At 36.1% G+C, this 15,391-nt stretch overlaps 2 protein-coding genes across 4 annotated transcripts; one reads left to right on the top strand and one right to left on the bottom strand.

The window, feature by feature from the left end:
* Positions 1-2,703: 2,703 nt before the first annotated feature.
* Positions 2,704-7,334, top strand: LOC147543159 (heparanase-like protein 1). 2 transcript variants are annotated; one of them, XM_086674071.1, is made up of 11 exons: positions 2,704-2,858; positions 2,974-3,189; positions 4,009-4,266; positions 4,389-4,425; positions 4,555-4,738; positions 4,960-5,108; positions 5,197-5,430; positions 6,054-6,243; positions 6,346-6,471; positions 6,589-6,688; positions 6,808-7,334. In XM_086674071.1, exons 3-11 carry the CDS (start codon positions 4,057-4,059, stop codon positions 7,195-7,197), a joined length of 1,620 nt encoding a protein of 539 aa, XP_086530197.1. In that variant the 5' UTR covers positions 2,704-2,858; positions 2,974-3,189; positions 4,009-4,056; the 3' UTR covers positions 7,198-7,334. The 2 variants fall into 2 exon arrangements, with proteins under 2 accessions (XP_086530197.1, XP_086530198.1); XM_086674072.1 differs by having other exon boundaries at positions 2,746-2,877.
* A 43-nt stretch (positions 7,335-7,377) lies between these two features.
* Positions 7,378-10,623, bottom strand: LOC147543158 (membrane-anchored ubiquitin-fold protein 2-like). Of its 2 annotated transcripts, none has more exons than XM_086674073.1 (4): positions 10,166-10,623; positions 9,593-9,895; positions 7,866-8,036; positions 7,378-7,781 (listed from the first exon to the last, which is right to left on the bottom strand). In XM_086674073.1, the coding sequence occupies exons 2-4, from the start codon at positions 9,723-9,725 to the stop codon at positions 7,726-7,728; spliced, it is 360 nt and encodes a 119-aa protein (XP_086530199.1). In that variant the 5' UTR covers positions 9,726-9,895; positions 10,166-10,623; the 3' UTR covers positions 7,378-7,725. The 2 variants fall into 2 exon arrangements, with proteins under 2 accessions (XP_086530199.1, XP_086530200.1); XM_086674074.1 differs by having other exon boundaries at positions 9,593-9,898; positions 10,166-10,446.
* Between the last annotated feature and the right edge of the window lie 4,768 nt (positions 10,624-15,391).

Below are 15,391 nucleotides of genomic sequence, written 5' to 3'. Positions count from 1 at the left end.
ATCTAATTAAATAAGGATGGCATCTCATGTACCTTGCAGCTACTGGGCTGAAGCAACTCTTGATGTCGTTTATCTACATCAGGTAACGAAGCCTAAGATTAGATAACTGGTCAGATTACTAGTTTGTTTAACTGAGGTTCCCCCGCTTTAGGCCTTTTTACTATGTGCAAGTAGGACAGATGATAACTTATTAATTCATTATAATTCTAATGAGTCAAAGTTTAACTCTCGTCACTGATTTTTAATGAGTTAATTCCTATATGGCCCCCTACTTTGTGACCAACTTCCTCTATGGCCCCCTTTTTTTCGTAAATTCAAATATGGCCCCCTTTTTGAGGTAAATGTCCTGATTACCCTTCTTATTAATATTTTTTCAACATAAAAAAAAAAAAACTTGAATTCCACCTCACTTCCTACTCCCCCACACATATCTCTCCACATCATCTCTCTCTCTCCATCTCACCTCTCTCTCTAACTCACCTCTCTCTCTAACTCACCTCTCTCTCTCTCTCCAAGTCACTCCTTCTTCTCCGACGAAGGTCGTCGGCCGGAAAATTTTCCGCCCGGCGACCTTAAAAAAAAAAAAAAAATTTTACCTCTTCTCTCTCTCTCTCTAGAAACTCCGGCGAAGGGGAAACCCCTTCGCCGGAGAAGGTCTGTTCAAGAACAGACCAGATCTGTTCGCGAACAGACCAGATCTGTTCGCGAACAGACCTTCAAGGTCTGTTCTCCGGCGAAGGGGAAACCCCTTCGCCGGAGTTTCTAGAGAGAGAGAGAGATGAGGGTAATTTTTTTTTTTTTTATGGTCGCCGGCCGGAAAATTTTCCGGCCGGCGACCTTCGTCGGAGAAGAAGGAGTGACTTGGAGAGAGAGAGAGAGAGGTGAGTTAGAGAGAGAGATGAGTTGGAGAGAGAGAGAGGTGAGTTAGAGAGAGAGATGAATTGGAGAGAGAGAGGTGAGTTGGAGAGAGAGGTGACGTGGAGAGAGATGAGTGGTGGAGAAGGAAGTGAGGTGGAATTTAGGTTTTGTTTTTTATTTTATTTTGAAAATACATTAATCAGAGGGGTAGTGATGACATTTGTCTGAAAATTGGGGGCCAGATTTGAATTTACAAAAAAAAAGGGGTCATAAAGGAAGCTGGTCACAAAGTAGGGGGCCATATAGGAATTAACTCATTTTTAATTTACAAAGAAAAGAGTTGGAGTCTTATTACATACCCCAAAAAACTTGTAGGTCATATTAATGGGAGAGACTCAATCTTCAAAACTTTTATAGCCACCGAATTTGTAGAGCTTTTGCTATAAAATTATCTCCGAATGAAAACTTCATTTGGAACTAAATAATGATGTGGAGACATTTATTTCGTAGAGCTTCTATAGGAAACTCTGAAATTCAAAGTATTCTTGATGAAAAATGGGGTTCAATATATCCCAGTGGGTGTGGTTTATTGGATAAAGAAAGGGATAGGGGTTGTAGTATTTGGTGGAAGAGATAAGAAAGTAATGTCCTAACTTTGAAGCTAATAAAGTTTTTTTTATGAGAATTGAAGCTAATAAAGTTAGGTGAACAAATTTTGTTATTCTTTTCCATTTATGTAATTAATTATGTAGCAATAAAATATAAGTACTTTAGTGTCAGAAATTTTTTTTTTGTTAAGATAAGAAAAAGAATAATTGACTGCTCAAATTGATTTAAAAAGAATATTAGTACAAAACAATGCTTGAACACTTTATTCTGACTTTGGTCCTAAACAATACAATAAGTTTCTTCGGATCTAACAAAACACACATGAAATCCTGTGTTATAACATTTCAAACCCACATTGCATCTCCAAAATGCCCTTACTTAGATCAAATTTACTGTAGTAACTTTTTTTATTATTACAAATTAGTAGAAAAATATTTTAATTAGCAATTATATATTGTTCTAGAAATTTTCTACTTTAGTTTATTTAGGTATTGGTTAGATTTAGAAACCTCTATGTAATATAAAGAGGCTTCTTTACAAATTTATTCATTTAATATTTAATCACTTCAACAATTTAACAATTTCTTTTATCGTAAATGAGAGATTGCGCCCAGTCATTAGAACATACGAAAAGGATTTGGTGTGAGTATCGTAATTTTTCTTTTTTCACGTCGAAGAGTTGTATTTTGAACAAAAATCCTCTCTCTTGCCACTCCAACTGTCGGCTACTCTTCTACAGTAGACTTCGACTATGAACTGTCTAGCACAAATTTATGGGAGGCTCATCAACAAGGTAAGGACTAACTTCTCCTCGCTATATCTCTTTTCATGGGAGCTGGTCATTAGATCATACCATAATAAAGATAACATATGAGGCACAACAAACGACTTAAGGAACAAACACGATACTCTCCAAATAATGGGTCAAAATCAGGTTGAAATCCGAGGTGGACATAGCTTTCAGCCAGACTCCGAACCACTTTTCAGATAGATTATCACTTGGGAATTGTTAAGGCGACCTCTTATATGTGTTTAATGAACCTCCCTCAAACCAAATTTAAGGAAAATTTTGAGAAGGAGGCGTGTTTAACACTTTATTTTGTTGCAAAGCGTGTTTAACACTTACGAGTGAGGTCCTCTAAATTGCCCTTATTGTTCACAAAATATTCTCTTCCCATAGTCAAAATGTCAGTCCACCTACTATATTATTATTATTATGTGGTGAAGGCAACAACCATGGTCCATGGATGAATCGGACACCAGTTACTGTTTTAAGATAAAGTTTTAATATTGTAAACACCAACTGTTTCCTTTGAATCTCTTGTCATTTCAAAGAAAAAGAAAATAAAACTTCTGTTATGAAGCAATTAATACAAAGTGGGGTTTTAGTGGTGAAATTTATACCAAAATGTTGCAAAATTCTTACTCTATCTATTATCATCCGACAAATCTAAAAAGGAAGAACCATTTTCTTCTTTCTGACATGGGTCTTTTTTGGACTTGTAGTTGAAGGAATAAAAGACAACCCAAAGGAGTTTCAAGAGACTAGAGAGAGAGAGAGATAAAGTAAGAGAGAGAGTGAAAAACAGAAGCCAGAAGGACATCTCCAATTTGAGAAGAAGAATACCCATCTCTCTCTGAAAAGTGATTCATCTTCAGATTTTGGAAACTCTATCAACATCAATTTTGAGACATTAATGGTGAATATTTTCAATTTCTAAGGTAATTGTTAGTTTGGGTTGTTCTTAATTTTGTGATTTTCATCTTTAAATTGCAGTAATCCTAGAATTGGAACCATAACTGATATATGTTACTTATTAGTCATGGATTAGAGATGATACTATATCTTAATTTGATCTATCAAAAGTTTATTGCAAATTTCCTGCTAATCTTATTCCTTTTAAAGGAAAACTTGTTCAATTAGGATTAGTTGTTGGTTTTTATATGGTTAGACTACTTATCAGATCTGCTTCAAAGATAGAAAAAAATAACTCATTCTGGGTGCATTTTTCTTCACTCATGGTAGAATAGATTATGTTACTAAGTATATACATTTCATCTGTTCTTCAAAAAGTAGAGAAAACCCCATGTTTTTTTTTATCATTTAGAGTCGAAATTCGATCCATATTTGTATGTGTTTCAAAGACTATGAGCACTAGTTTTCATTATTGGCCACAAGATTGGTAGAAGTAGAATATTTGTGTACTTTGAGCTTAAGCTTTTGGATATAGTAACAAATAAGCAATATCAAACAAACTCATATAGATATACGAGAAAAGAAACAAATCTTGTCGATATAGGTAATATTGTTTATAGCCAGGGTTGGAAGTTGGAACCACCAAAGTTAGCCTACTAATGGTTATTGTTAGCGGTAATCGAATAGGTTAAGTATTGACGGATATACACTAATTAGTCAATGTCATTCCGTCTATGGAGTCGCCTATATAAACTAGATCCGTCTCTATATTAAATCATGGTTCGGCCTCTGGGTATGCTGATTTAAAAATTTCTTATTCTTGTTTAACTCGGTAATCTCTGCAGCTATTTTGATTGAGTTGCACAAGTTGAAGCAACTAAGTTTATAGATCGATGGTTTCTCTGGTCCCTATACTTCTCTTGGTTGCCTTTATCCCTGCTAGTTTTGCTCAAGATGCTGCATATGCAACAGTAGTTGTTAATGGCGCCACAAAGGTTGCTGAGACTGAGGATAATTTCATTTGTGCTACCATTGATTGGTGGCCTCCAGAAAAGTGTAATTATAACCGATGCCCGTGGGGAAGATCCACTGCTCTGTTTCTGGTAAGAATTCACCAACGTTCTATGTTTTGCTACGATTTAATCTTCTCTCAGTAAATAACAACACCCATTATAAAGTACAAAAAATGTTGATATCTGTGTTCTTGTTTTGATGGTCTACTTAGGACTTGTCGAATCCTCTCCTTGCCAAGGCAATCAAAGGTTTGTGTTCTTTGATTGAGTTTTATCGATCGGTAGATAATATAAGACATTGCTTGTTAATAGGTGCTTTATGAATTGGTTGTTTGAGGCTTCTTGTTCATTTCCCTTTCTTCTGTTTGCATGTAATAGCTTTCGATCGTTTAAGAATAAGAGTTGGAGGATCTCTGCAAGACCAAGTCATTTATGATGTTGGAAGTTTGAGCTATCCATGTCATCCATTTAGAAAGATGGCGGATGGGTTATTCGGATTTTCCAAGGGTTGTTTAGAAATGAATAAGTGGGATGAGCTTAATGAGTTATTTCGTAAGACGGGGTAAGATATTCAACAAGTTGTCTTTCTAAGTAACACTTACTAGAAGAAACCTGATTGATATTGAGACAACTATATGAATCCAATTCTATGGATCCATAGAATAGTTCATATATCTCAACGATCATATACCATAAAAAGGCATCGATCATAGGTAGTGGTTAAAAGGCATCGATCATAGGTAGTGGTTATATAACTTCGACATTTGAATCTTGTGGTTATAGGGGGATAGTAACGTTCGGTCTGAATGCTCTTTATGGGAGGCACAAAATCAGAAAAGGTGTTTGGGGAGGTGCATGGAACTCGACTAACGCACGCGACTTCATAAAATATACCATTTCCAAAGGATATCAAATCGATGGATGGGAATTCGGTAAAGTGTGTTATTTGTTAGTTAAAATTTCAATGTTGTTTTCTTCAAGCAATTGACTTACATCTACTATATCGTTTACATGATGTAGGAAACGAGTTGAGTGGAAATGGGATTGGTGCAAGCGTTGGTGCCACACAATATGGTCACGATTTGATCAAACTTAAAGCTGTTGTCGATGACTTATACAAGAATACCAACCCAAAACCATTGATTTTAGCACCGGGAGGGTTCTTTGATCAGCAATGGTATGCTAGGGCTCTCGATGTCTCGGGACGAAACACAATCAATGCCATGACACATCACATTTACAATTTGGGTGCAGGTAGGCGAAACTAGTATGAAGTTTACTGCAAATAAGTTTCTCATAACATCTCGTGTCGAAAATATAAGCACAAGAGGTGCCCCAGCAGCTCACTGTCGAGACTGGAATTTGACCGTCTCCTCTATAAATCGGGCTAAGCACACTTGTAAAAAGTCTTCCATTAACATTTGCAGCCATGAATATTCTAATCATAGAGGAAGGTAAGAGACATAACCAGTATTGAAGTTTGCATTTTAGAAAGGTATTTTCTCGAAAATAGACATGGATAAAATGGTTTTACTGGCAATGTGACCGTCAACTTAGTCAAGGCGAGGCGTGGAAAGCACGCTAGGGTCACTTGAGGTGATACCCTAGTAGTGTGCCTCCAAGCCTCTCGGAGGAGGCAAGTTTGGTAAGGTGTGCATGCTTTGTGCCTTACTTGCCGCTTACTCTTTTTGGAAGTTGTAAGCTTCAAACCCTGGTCTCTCCAATGGAGAAACACGCATGCTACTACCCAACTAAAGTGAGCTTCACTTTCTTGTGCCTTGCTTTATTAGTTATTATTGCTTTATTGTAGAGATAGTTGGCGAAAATGTTCTATAACAAAATCAGATGTTACATACTAAACCGAACTCTATTTTCAGGTGATGATCCTCGTCTGGTGAGTAGAATACTTGATCCTCATCATTTAAGTCTCATATCTGGAACTTTTAGCAATATTCAACAAACCATACAACGACACGGCCCGTGGGCTTCTGCTTGGGTTGGAGAAGCTGGTGGAGCCTATAACAATGGTGGCCGTCATGTCTCTAATACATTTGTAGACAGCTTTTGGTTAGTTCTGTCAAATTTCTTTAATGTTATCTACTGATAATAGTTTTCTTATCTTGTTTAAAATATGTTAAAAGTTTCAAAATGTTTGTCTATGTCAATTAGGTACTTAGATCAGCTCGGGATGGCATCGAAGTACAAAACAAAGGTCTACTGCAGACAGACTTTGATCGGTGGAAACTACGGTCTTCTGAACACAACAACATTTGTTCCAAACCCCGATTACTACAGGTTGGAATACATGCTCATCTTTCCATGAAAATCTGAATAAATGTGGTGTTTTTTTGTTCGAAAATCGTCTTAATCTGATTCAATTTCTTCTTATTGGATCCATTTCCTACGATATAGTGCACTTCTTTGGCATCGACTCATGGGAAAAGGAGTTCTAGCTGTCTATAGCAATGCATCACCCTTTTTACGAGTTTATGCCCATTGTTCTAAAGGAAAAGTAAGGGTCTTACTATCTTATTTCCTTAGTTTTGTTCTGAAATACTATCAGATAAGATTGAAAATCAGCATTATTGTATTTTACTTCAAACCTTATGCTTCATTGTTGTCTTGTTACAGAAAGGCATAACCTTACTTATGATCAATCTAAGCAACAAGACCGACTTCAAAGTTAGAGCCCGGAACAGCATGAACTTCAACGAAGATTTAGGAAACCAGGGAAAAGAAGAAAGTACTTACACGGATAGTCTTAAGAAAACAGTTTCATGGGTAGGAAGGAAAACATCAGATGAACGTATAACAAGAGACGAATACCATTTAACTCCGATGGGTGGGAACCTGAGAAGCCAAACTATGCTTCTAAACGGGTCCCCGTTAAAGCTTACTGAGGCTGGAGATATCCCAAGGTTGGACTCTGTTCTCGTCGATATAAATTCACCTGTATCTATTGCTCCTTTATCCATGGCATTTATTTCTTTTCCGACATTTGAGGCTCGAGCTTGTGTATGAGTTATCTTATACCCTAAAATTTGTTTAGCCATTTTATGTACCTAGATGTGTGTGTGTGTTCTATGGCAGAGGTGTAAGCTCATGCTAGTTATATTTACATTTTAGCAATTTAATACAAGTTTACTTGCTAATAGAAAGTACTTGATCTATGATTCTATATATATATGGAATTGATCCTACTGTCGTAAAATATAATCTTCATTTTTTTTCTTCGTGTTTCTTTTCCAACACTTTAAGATGTTCAAAAGTATAACAAAAAAATGAAGACAAATAACAAACGAATTCAACGCGATAAGATTTAACACGTAAATGCATAAATCGTAATCAAATGAACAATGATGTACAACAAACAAACCTTTTTGAAAAGAACTGAATCGTGCAAGCGAAATGATCTTTGTATATTTAACTTCAACGTCGTCGCCAACAAAATCAACGACCAACAACCGACATATCTTTAGAGATTCAAGAACGGCGACTTAACCAGTGTCGAAGTACTAAGAATTTTCTTTTACCCCCAGAAGCTGTTAATTATAAGATGACACAACCACAATTGTTCTCTGTCGGTTGTTTTGGTGTTCGCTTATCTGTTTCATAGTTAAAAATGATTTGATTGAATCATCATTTCATATAAATAGTAACAAAAATATCTTATAAGAATGAGACTATACCTGTTTTCTTCTCCGAGGAAGGAGTTTGAATGATAACGTGCATTGTTGTAACTCCTTCAGGAAGAACGCATAAAGGATTTCGGCACTCTCCCAAGGTTCTATTGTTCTCCAATATTCTTCCAGCACTGATTATCTTGACGTCTTTCACAGTCTTTGGTCCATTCTGCTTTTCTGGTTTAAAATAATTATCAGTTCGTTTATGATAACGTTAACAATTTAATAATGCTTAAAGTATGATTTATATGCGCATATAGCAACTAAACTAGGGTAATTCATTCGGAAATGTATAAAATACTAATATGTTAACAACCAGACTGATACAACAATAAATATAAAAACAGACAGAAGAATTACATCAGTATATTACGAAGACGATACCAACAATTTGACACGAACGAAGAGAATACTCTCAAAATGCTCAAATAACAAGCACTAAGCAAAACTAATCATGTTTCGTAAAGTTTGTTCCCATGATGCCACCGTGATTCAATACTTCAACTATTTTCCTTCGTCTTCAGAATCTACTGATCAAGAGCTTCAACCTTTCATTGGGCTCGAATCTGCAAATGGAATTATCCGAAGCAACCCAAATGATGTATGAATAGAATTTATATCTATTCCACCATGGGGAAAAGAGAAGCAAGTAGTTAGACACTTCCACCTCTGATCTTCAGAGTAAATCTTACTTTCTCATGCATGTCCAAATTCAGGATCTTCTCCAGGGTACTTTTCCTACTTCCAAAAGGAAGCTTTGGCTTTGAACAAAAGAAAGATTTTGCAACATTAACTCCGGATTAGAAGTCTTTGGGTTATGTCTCACTAACCAACTGAAAACGTGACGGGAAATTTACCACTAGGTTTAGAGCTCTTACATATATATATATACATATAAATGTTTCTATCTTGGGGATTTTCCTTCCAGGTTTTAGCAGAATAAACTTCATCCTGGCTGATGAAAGGAAGCACCAACATTGGAGCAGCCTATCCCTTTGGAGCACCATTTGTGTTTTATCTCTTGACCAATTTAAGTAGTTTGTCATCTTTAACTTCTAATCACTAAGGTGTCACCCTCGAGGTAATCAAGCTAATTCCTCACATTTGAAACACAAAGATCTCGAAATCTTCCTATTCATCAAAACATTCACTAATCAACTGGTTCCGTGCATCTCTTTTGCAATGGATGACATAAAGGATTTTCACGATCAGACAACAAGAGGAAACGATTAAAGAAACAAGATAATCCTATTGAGGTAAGAACAACAAATTCAAAGACAGTAAAAGTTATGTGAGGGTACACTACTTCATATTACGGCAGAAAAACACATATCACACCAATTACTATTCACAGGACTAGTAATATTACTAGTTCGGGAGCAAAAAACAAGAGAATAATATGGGAATCCATCTACTTAAAACATAGTGAATCCTATGGCTCAGATGCCCGCTTACTGCCACAACTATGACAACGACAGAAACACCAAGCCAAAACTCTTCTCGTGAAAAGCCTCTGAACCAAGGTAAATGAGTTATCTAAAATATATAAAAGCTAGTCAAATTCCACGGCATAGAAAAATACTTCCTTGAGCATAGCAAAACTATAAACGACGTAAGATACATCCAATAGACGTGTAATGAAATATAGAACTTTATAATAGTAAAAGAGCGAAATAATTTGAATATATTCACCCATAAACTATGTATGTTAGAGGTGAGTGAAGAAAATCAACCTTTAGGCCATTGAGCAATGACAGTTTCCTTGAGATTAGCAACACTAGTAGCAGCAGGAAAGCTTTTAGGGCCAATATCTGATCCATCCGTCAACCGAAACTTGATTTCTAGCTGATCTTGTGTCTTAGACATCTTATTTGCTTTCTTAACCTTTTGAATCAACCAACCCAAAATCTTTACTATGACTTTCACCCAAATTCAATAAAAGAAGTCTTCTACTAAAAACCAGAGTTTTCCCCCAAAATATTGACAACTGATAATCAGCAAGTAGTGATGTTCAACCAAAATCCTAGATCAGTTATCTGCTAAAAACCAAAAAAAGAATCAGAACATGAGCTATTGAGACATCAAAAGAGGGTTTCTGTATTGAAATCATCCGAATATTTTGAATCACATGAAATAAACAACTACCCACAAATTTCAATCCTCTATAAAGATCAGAGAAACAAATTTTAATGAAAAATAATGAAATCCCAACAGTTAAAACCTAAATTCTCACTTGGGTATCTTAAAAAACAATCAAAACTGATAAAAGAAGATATCAAAATTGAAATCTTGAAGGAAAGGGATACCTGGATTGATAAAACTGATCTGGGGTTCAGAAACCCAAGCAAATAAAAAGGGCAGATTTTTTATATCTATGAGGTTATATTGAGGTCACAGATGAAATAAGTGAAAGCTCTCCACAAACAAGGCGATTAGGGAGTTTTCGAAGTCATTGAAATCTAAGGTCAATGAAAAGGAATTCATCTCTCTTTCTTTCTCTCTCTGTCACTGATTGTATCTCTCTTTCTCTATCTAAATCCTCATCTTAAGAAGGCCATGGATATCGATAGACATATTGATTTGATTTTCCTTTCCAGAGAAAAAAAAAATCCTTTATTAATAAATCAATCCATTTGCTAACTTTTTAACTTGTAAAAAGAAAAAGATAATTAAAAGAGACAGTTCAATTAACCTTTTTTAATTCACCAAAATAAATAAATAAATAAATCAATGTGTCCTCTAGGTAACTACTATTAGGATTTATAGAACAAAACAAACATTGGAAAATCAAAAGTTATATGCTTGTATATGTACTACTAACTGAGCTATATACAAACTTCCATAGTATATATGTTTTCTTTGTAACACCCAATCACATTAATTCAATTATAGAATAATCATGACAACATTGATTCAGTTTATAAAAATGCAACGAAAATAAATATTAACTTGGACTAGTCTATATATAAGAACAAGTCAAATGGTTATGCGGGAGACACTTTAAAAAACCGTTTTAAAATTTTGAGTAGTTACATCTACAATTAGATGATTTAGTCTTTTATTTCTTATATTCTTTTTCATCTTCTTTCTTTAATGTGAACCAAAATTAAATGTGATCTACTACAACAACGTTAGCCAAGAAAGACTTATACGAGCGCAGTGGACAGTGGCGTATCTAAAGTATAAAGCTAAAATATACTTTAAGGGGAGTCTAAAAGATTACTCTAGGAAACTTTATTTAAATGTTCATTCTAACGATTTAGACTAATTTCATATTTTTATAATTCATACATTCATCATCAACCTCTATGACTTTTCTTTTAAATTCAAAAATTTCGACTGAAAATATCTAGGAAGTTTTATTTAAATGTCTAAAAAACACTTATAGTGTGTTTGGTTGACGTAATCATGAATCCGCAGATTCATTGGTCCTTTGGATTCATGATTCCACAGATTCAAGAATCCAAGTAATACTTTTTGGTTTGTTTGGCAACTAATAAGAATTCTATAATTTATTATTACTTGAGTATTTTTAAACACTTACATAAAAAAATATTAAAGAAATTTTGTTCTCGCAACTCGTTTTTTCAAATATCATTTCATTCGAGAACTTTCCGTTTTCTTCATAATTTTTTTTTCTAAATTTTTTTTTTTTATTTTTTTCGGTAACCGAGATTTCATGAATTTTTTTTCACGAAAATCATTTTTTTCTGGAAAAAAAAACTTCAGAAAAACGGTCTTCATGAAGCAAAAATATTTTTAGGAAATTTCAGTTATCGGAAAAAACGATTTTCGAGAAAAAAATGACTTTCCGGTAAAAAAAAAGGGGTTTGGAAAACAATTTTCAAGGAAAATTTTGTTTTCAAGAAAAAATCGAATTTCGAGAAAAAAAATATTTGGGGAAGAATTGGTTTCCGGAAGAAAAAATAATTGGCTGAGAAATCGGATTTTGAGGAAAAAAATGAGTTTTTGAAGAAAAAATGATTTTTGGGAAATTTTTTTTATTATTTTATAGAATGAAATATATTTTTGTTGATTTTAAGTTTGAAATCTAGGTTTATTGATCCAAAATCCTAGCAAATCCTAGGGAGTAGGGTGGGATTTTGGTCCAATTCAGATTTTGGAATTAAGAATCCTTAGGATTCAAGAGTCCTAAGATTCTTCGTAGCCAAATAGACCAAGGATTCTTGATCCCTACCAAATCCCACTTTTGATAGGAATCCTACTTAGGAATCCTACAACCAAACGCACCATTAGTTACCACGCAAAAGAGGGTTGAGGGGATTGAACCTATGATCACACGGCCAATTCCATCCTTATGCAATAGCTATAACCACTCGGTCTCCAGCTACCTTTACGACGAATAGGGTATCGGTGCTAACTCATGAACTTCAAGGAATCCGATTAGGTCTCCAGCTAGCCCATAAATTTGGCAGGAAACGAGTCCAGTTGGCAACTGACTCGGCACTGGTTGTTTCCATCCTGACCAATAGCGAGAAATCACCTCCATGGCAGGCAACACGATTAGTTAAAGAGATTCGGACTTTATGGGAACAGTTTGAAGAATGCTCGATCAATCATGTGTTTAGAGAGATTAATCAGCCTGCAGACTTCCTATCAAAGATGCGACCAATTGGAGGGTATTTGGAAATGTTACAAACTGAATTACCAGAGGAACTTAAGAAGATCGTGAACGATGATAAAAGGGGTGTAATTAGAGTTCGACAGTCATAGTTAGTTTTTTGTTTAGAGCATTTGTTTATTTTTTTGATTCAGTTTTTTGTTTAGGGTAGGGTCCCTTCAACCCGCTGACAATTCAAATAAAAATATAACCACTCGGTCAATGAACAAGTTATTTTAGGCCAGCGCTTTGAGGAAAGCTAAATAGTTTCCGGGGTGTGAAATTTTAAAGGGAATATGCAAAATTTTATAAAGTTTTCGAGGAAACATATTTTATGAGGAATATGGTTCAATAAAAAAAACGCTCCACCTCACCTCTCTCTCTCCACCTCACTTATCTCTCTTCTCCGACTAGGTCGCGACCAGAAAATTTTCCCGTCGGCGACCATGAAAAAAAAAATTTCACTCACTCACTCTCTCTCTCTCTCTCTAGAAACTCCGGCGAAGGGGTTTCCCTTCGTCGGAGTTCCGGTTTGTTCTTCAACAGATCAGAACTGGTCTGTTGAAGAACATACTGTTGGGTTTTGGTGTATCTCATACACTACCTAGTGTTGTAAGCGGAATCTCAAACATCTCATGTTTAACACTAGATTGCCCAGGATCTATATGCATAAACTAATCAATGAACTAGAGAGGGATAAATACCTTAACGCGTTTTTCCCTCGAACCATTCCAATCGCATGCAAAGATCGAGAGCTCCAACTGTAGCTCCTCTACTTGAGACACCGAGTGAATAGACTTGATCTCCCTTCCTTTCAGACTGCTAGGACTTAGTAGAAGGTTGAGAAGAACTCTTCTTCTTGACTAGATTGATAGAATGGGAACTTTCTCTCTATATTCCTCTCTCTCCAATAGCTGTATATTCAAAGAGAGAGAGAGCTGTATAATTTTCCTTAGAGAAAAATCCACACCTTTTCTGTTCTCAACTGACCCAATATATAGACAAACCCTAATTAGAATCTCATTCAGATTAGGTTTTCTATTTCTGGGTCACAGAAAAGATAATTACCAAAATACCCTTTTTGGGGTATTTTGATAATCCCCTTAAGTGTGGCCGGCCAGGGCAGCCCACTATGGGCCTTATATGGCCGGCCCACTTACTCTGGTCGGCCATCTCATGGTCGGCCCAAAGAGCCTCCTTTCTATCTTGTCCCGAATCTCCATTCGGACCCTTTCGGCCTTTCCAGTTGAATCCCATCCAACTTTAGCCAGTTCCCGTCTAGTCAAATCTCTCCGATCAAGTTACCACTCTTATGTGTAACCCGTTGTAGGATCCGGTCTATGTTAGCCTCGAATCAACTCCTTGATCCGATGATCGTAGTTGGCTTCTAGCAAAGCATTACGACCCCTAATTGGACCGGACTGGATGATCTTTACGTGTGGTCATCGTTATCCTAACTGACAAATTGATCGCATTGCCACCTTGGTCGAAGGACACTCCTTCGGAAGGACATCTCCTTCAGACCGAACGGATAAATCCTTCAGTCTCCCACTTGTACTTAGAACAAGTGCAATGCTCGATTCCCATGGCGCTTAGTATCCCATCTGATACGTCACACGTTTCAGACTTTCTTGATCCAGAGAACAACTGTCAATTCAAATGATTAACTCTTAATCCATTTGAGTGTGGCCACACATTTCACAGTTGCTTCTCCTCAAGTGGCCCGGAGATACTTATTCCTAACTTAATAGGAGGACATCATCCAGTCTTGTGCTCCCACTTAACTTCATGTCTATCCTGTCTCCCCCAGTATGCTGCCTTTATAACCTCCTTTTACGGCGCGGCGTTTGACAGTACCAAAGTTCGACATTCCTTACATAAGATGAGTGGAGCACTCATGTTTACGGAATCTCTCCAATCTTGCCTATGAGAGTTTGTGACGCCTTTTTCAACTTCTTGAAAAAACTCTCATCTTTGGGTTAATCCAATGTAGATTCCCCAATCTACATCCATGTAATTGACTTAAATACCATATTCCTATAGCCCATGGAACTGCGCTATCAGTCAATTCCCATGCTAGTCTTCTTAAGTCATTGTTGTCCATGCAATGACCTGGACTAGGGACTCTATAATGAATCTATTCCATGTTCACTTAGTAGGGTTCCATTTACCAGATCACGTATCTGATAAACCTACCTGGAATTCCTCATTATTTTTGGACTGTCATTAAACACTAAACCATGATTTAACGACGAAATAATTAACTTATTTCTGATAATAAGAGTTTGTAAATCTTGAGCCTACCCGTGTAACTCCTTACACCCCCAAGTTTACTAGTCTAAGCTTTTCAGGAAAGCTTAATGCCTATGACCTTAGTATTACCACCATACTTAGTCAAGGTGACAGTTTAGTTAATAGATCAAATCTATATGGATTTTGCTTGTTATCATCCGATGATAATCTTCAGTATCGCCATACCGAATTAAAACTTCCCAAGTTTTAACTATTTTCTTTTATTTGTAAAGTTTGCAACAGTCTCCGCCTGGAACCCTTCCAACTTACTGTTCTTCCAAGTCAAGATTGTCATCTTATTTTGGAAGTTTGCAACATATGACTTTTCAACCTTTTATTTTCATACCGAGATCACACAAGTTCTTCTCAAGTACATTGTGTGATCCAGATTAGCTCATCTGGATTTGATTGGTGACGACCATAAATACTCCAAGTATTTTGCGACGTCGAGGCGAATGCTAATCATGTCCCACATGACCGATTTTATGCCTTTTGCATAACCATCTTTCTCATGCGTGCTTGCTCATCAGAATCCTTCAGATTCAAAATCTTGCTAAGCTGTGTGCCATGAGACCTGGGGAGAAATACTCCGTTTGAGTGTTTCACATTGGACTTTTCA

The sequence above is a fragment of the Eschscholzia californica genome, unplaced genomic scaffold, assembly GCF_041429995.1.
Source record: "Eschscholzia californica isolate CP2 unplaced genomic scaffold, dmEscCali1.0.p SCAF_4, whole genome shotgun sequence".
NCBI classification, from domain to species: domain Eukaryota; kingdom Viridiplantae; phylum Streptophyta; class Magnoliopsida; order Ranunculales; family Papaveraceae; genus Eschscholzia; species Eschscholzia californica.
Note: the sequence above shows the minus strand (reverse complement) of the source record. Positions and strands in the feature narration are given on the sequence as shown.

Coding starts and splice junctions, on each gene's coding strand:
- LOC147543159 (XM_086674071.1), top strand. CDS start 4,057: ATGGTTTCTCTGGTCCCTATACTTCTCTTGGTTGCCTTTATCCCTGCT. Junction 4,426..4,554: donor CCTTGCCAAGGCAATCAAAG/GTTTGTGTTCTT, acceptor TGCATGTAATAG/CTTTCGATCGTTTAAGAATA. Junction 6,472..6,588: donor CCAAACCCCGATTACTACAG/GTTGGAATACAT, acceptor CCTACGATATAG/TGCACTTCTTTGGCATCGAC.
- LOC147543158 (XM_086674073.1), bottom strand. CDS start 9,725: ATGTCTAAGACACAAGATCAGCTAGAAATCAAGTTTCGGTTGACGGAT. Junction 8,037..9,592: donor CATTGCTCAATGGCCTAAAG/GTTGATTTTCTT, acceptor ATTTTAAACCAG/AAAAGCAGAATGGACCAAAG. Junction 7,782..7,865: donor TTCCTCGGAGAAGAAAACAG/GTATAGTCTCAT, acceptor ACTATGAAACAG/ATAAGCGAACACCAAAACAA.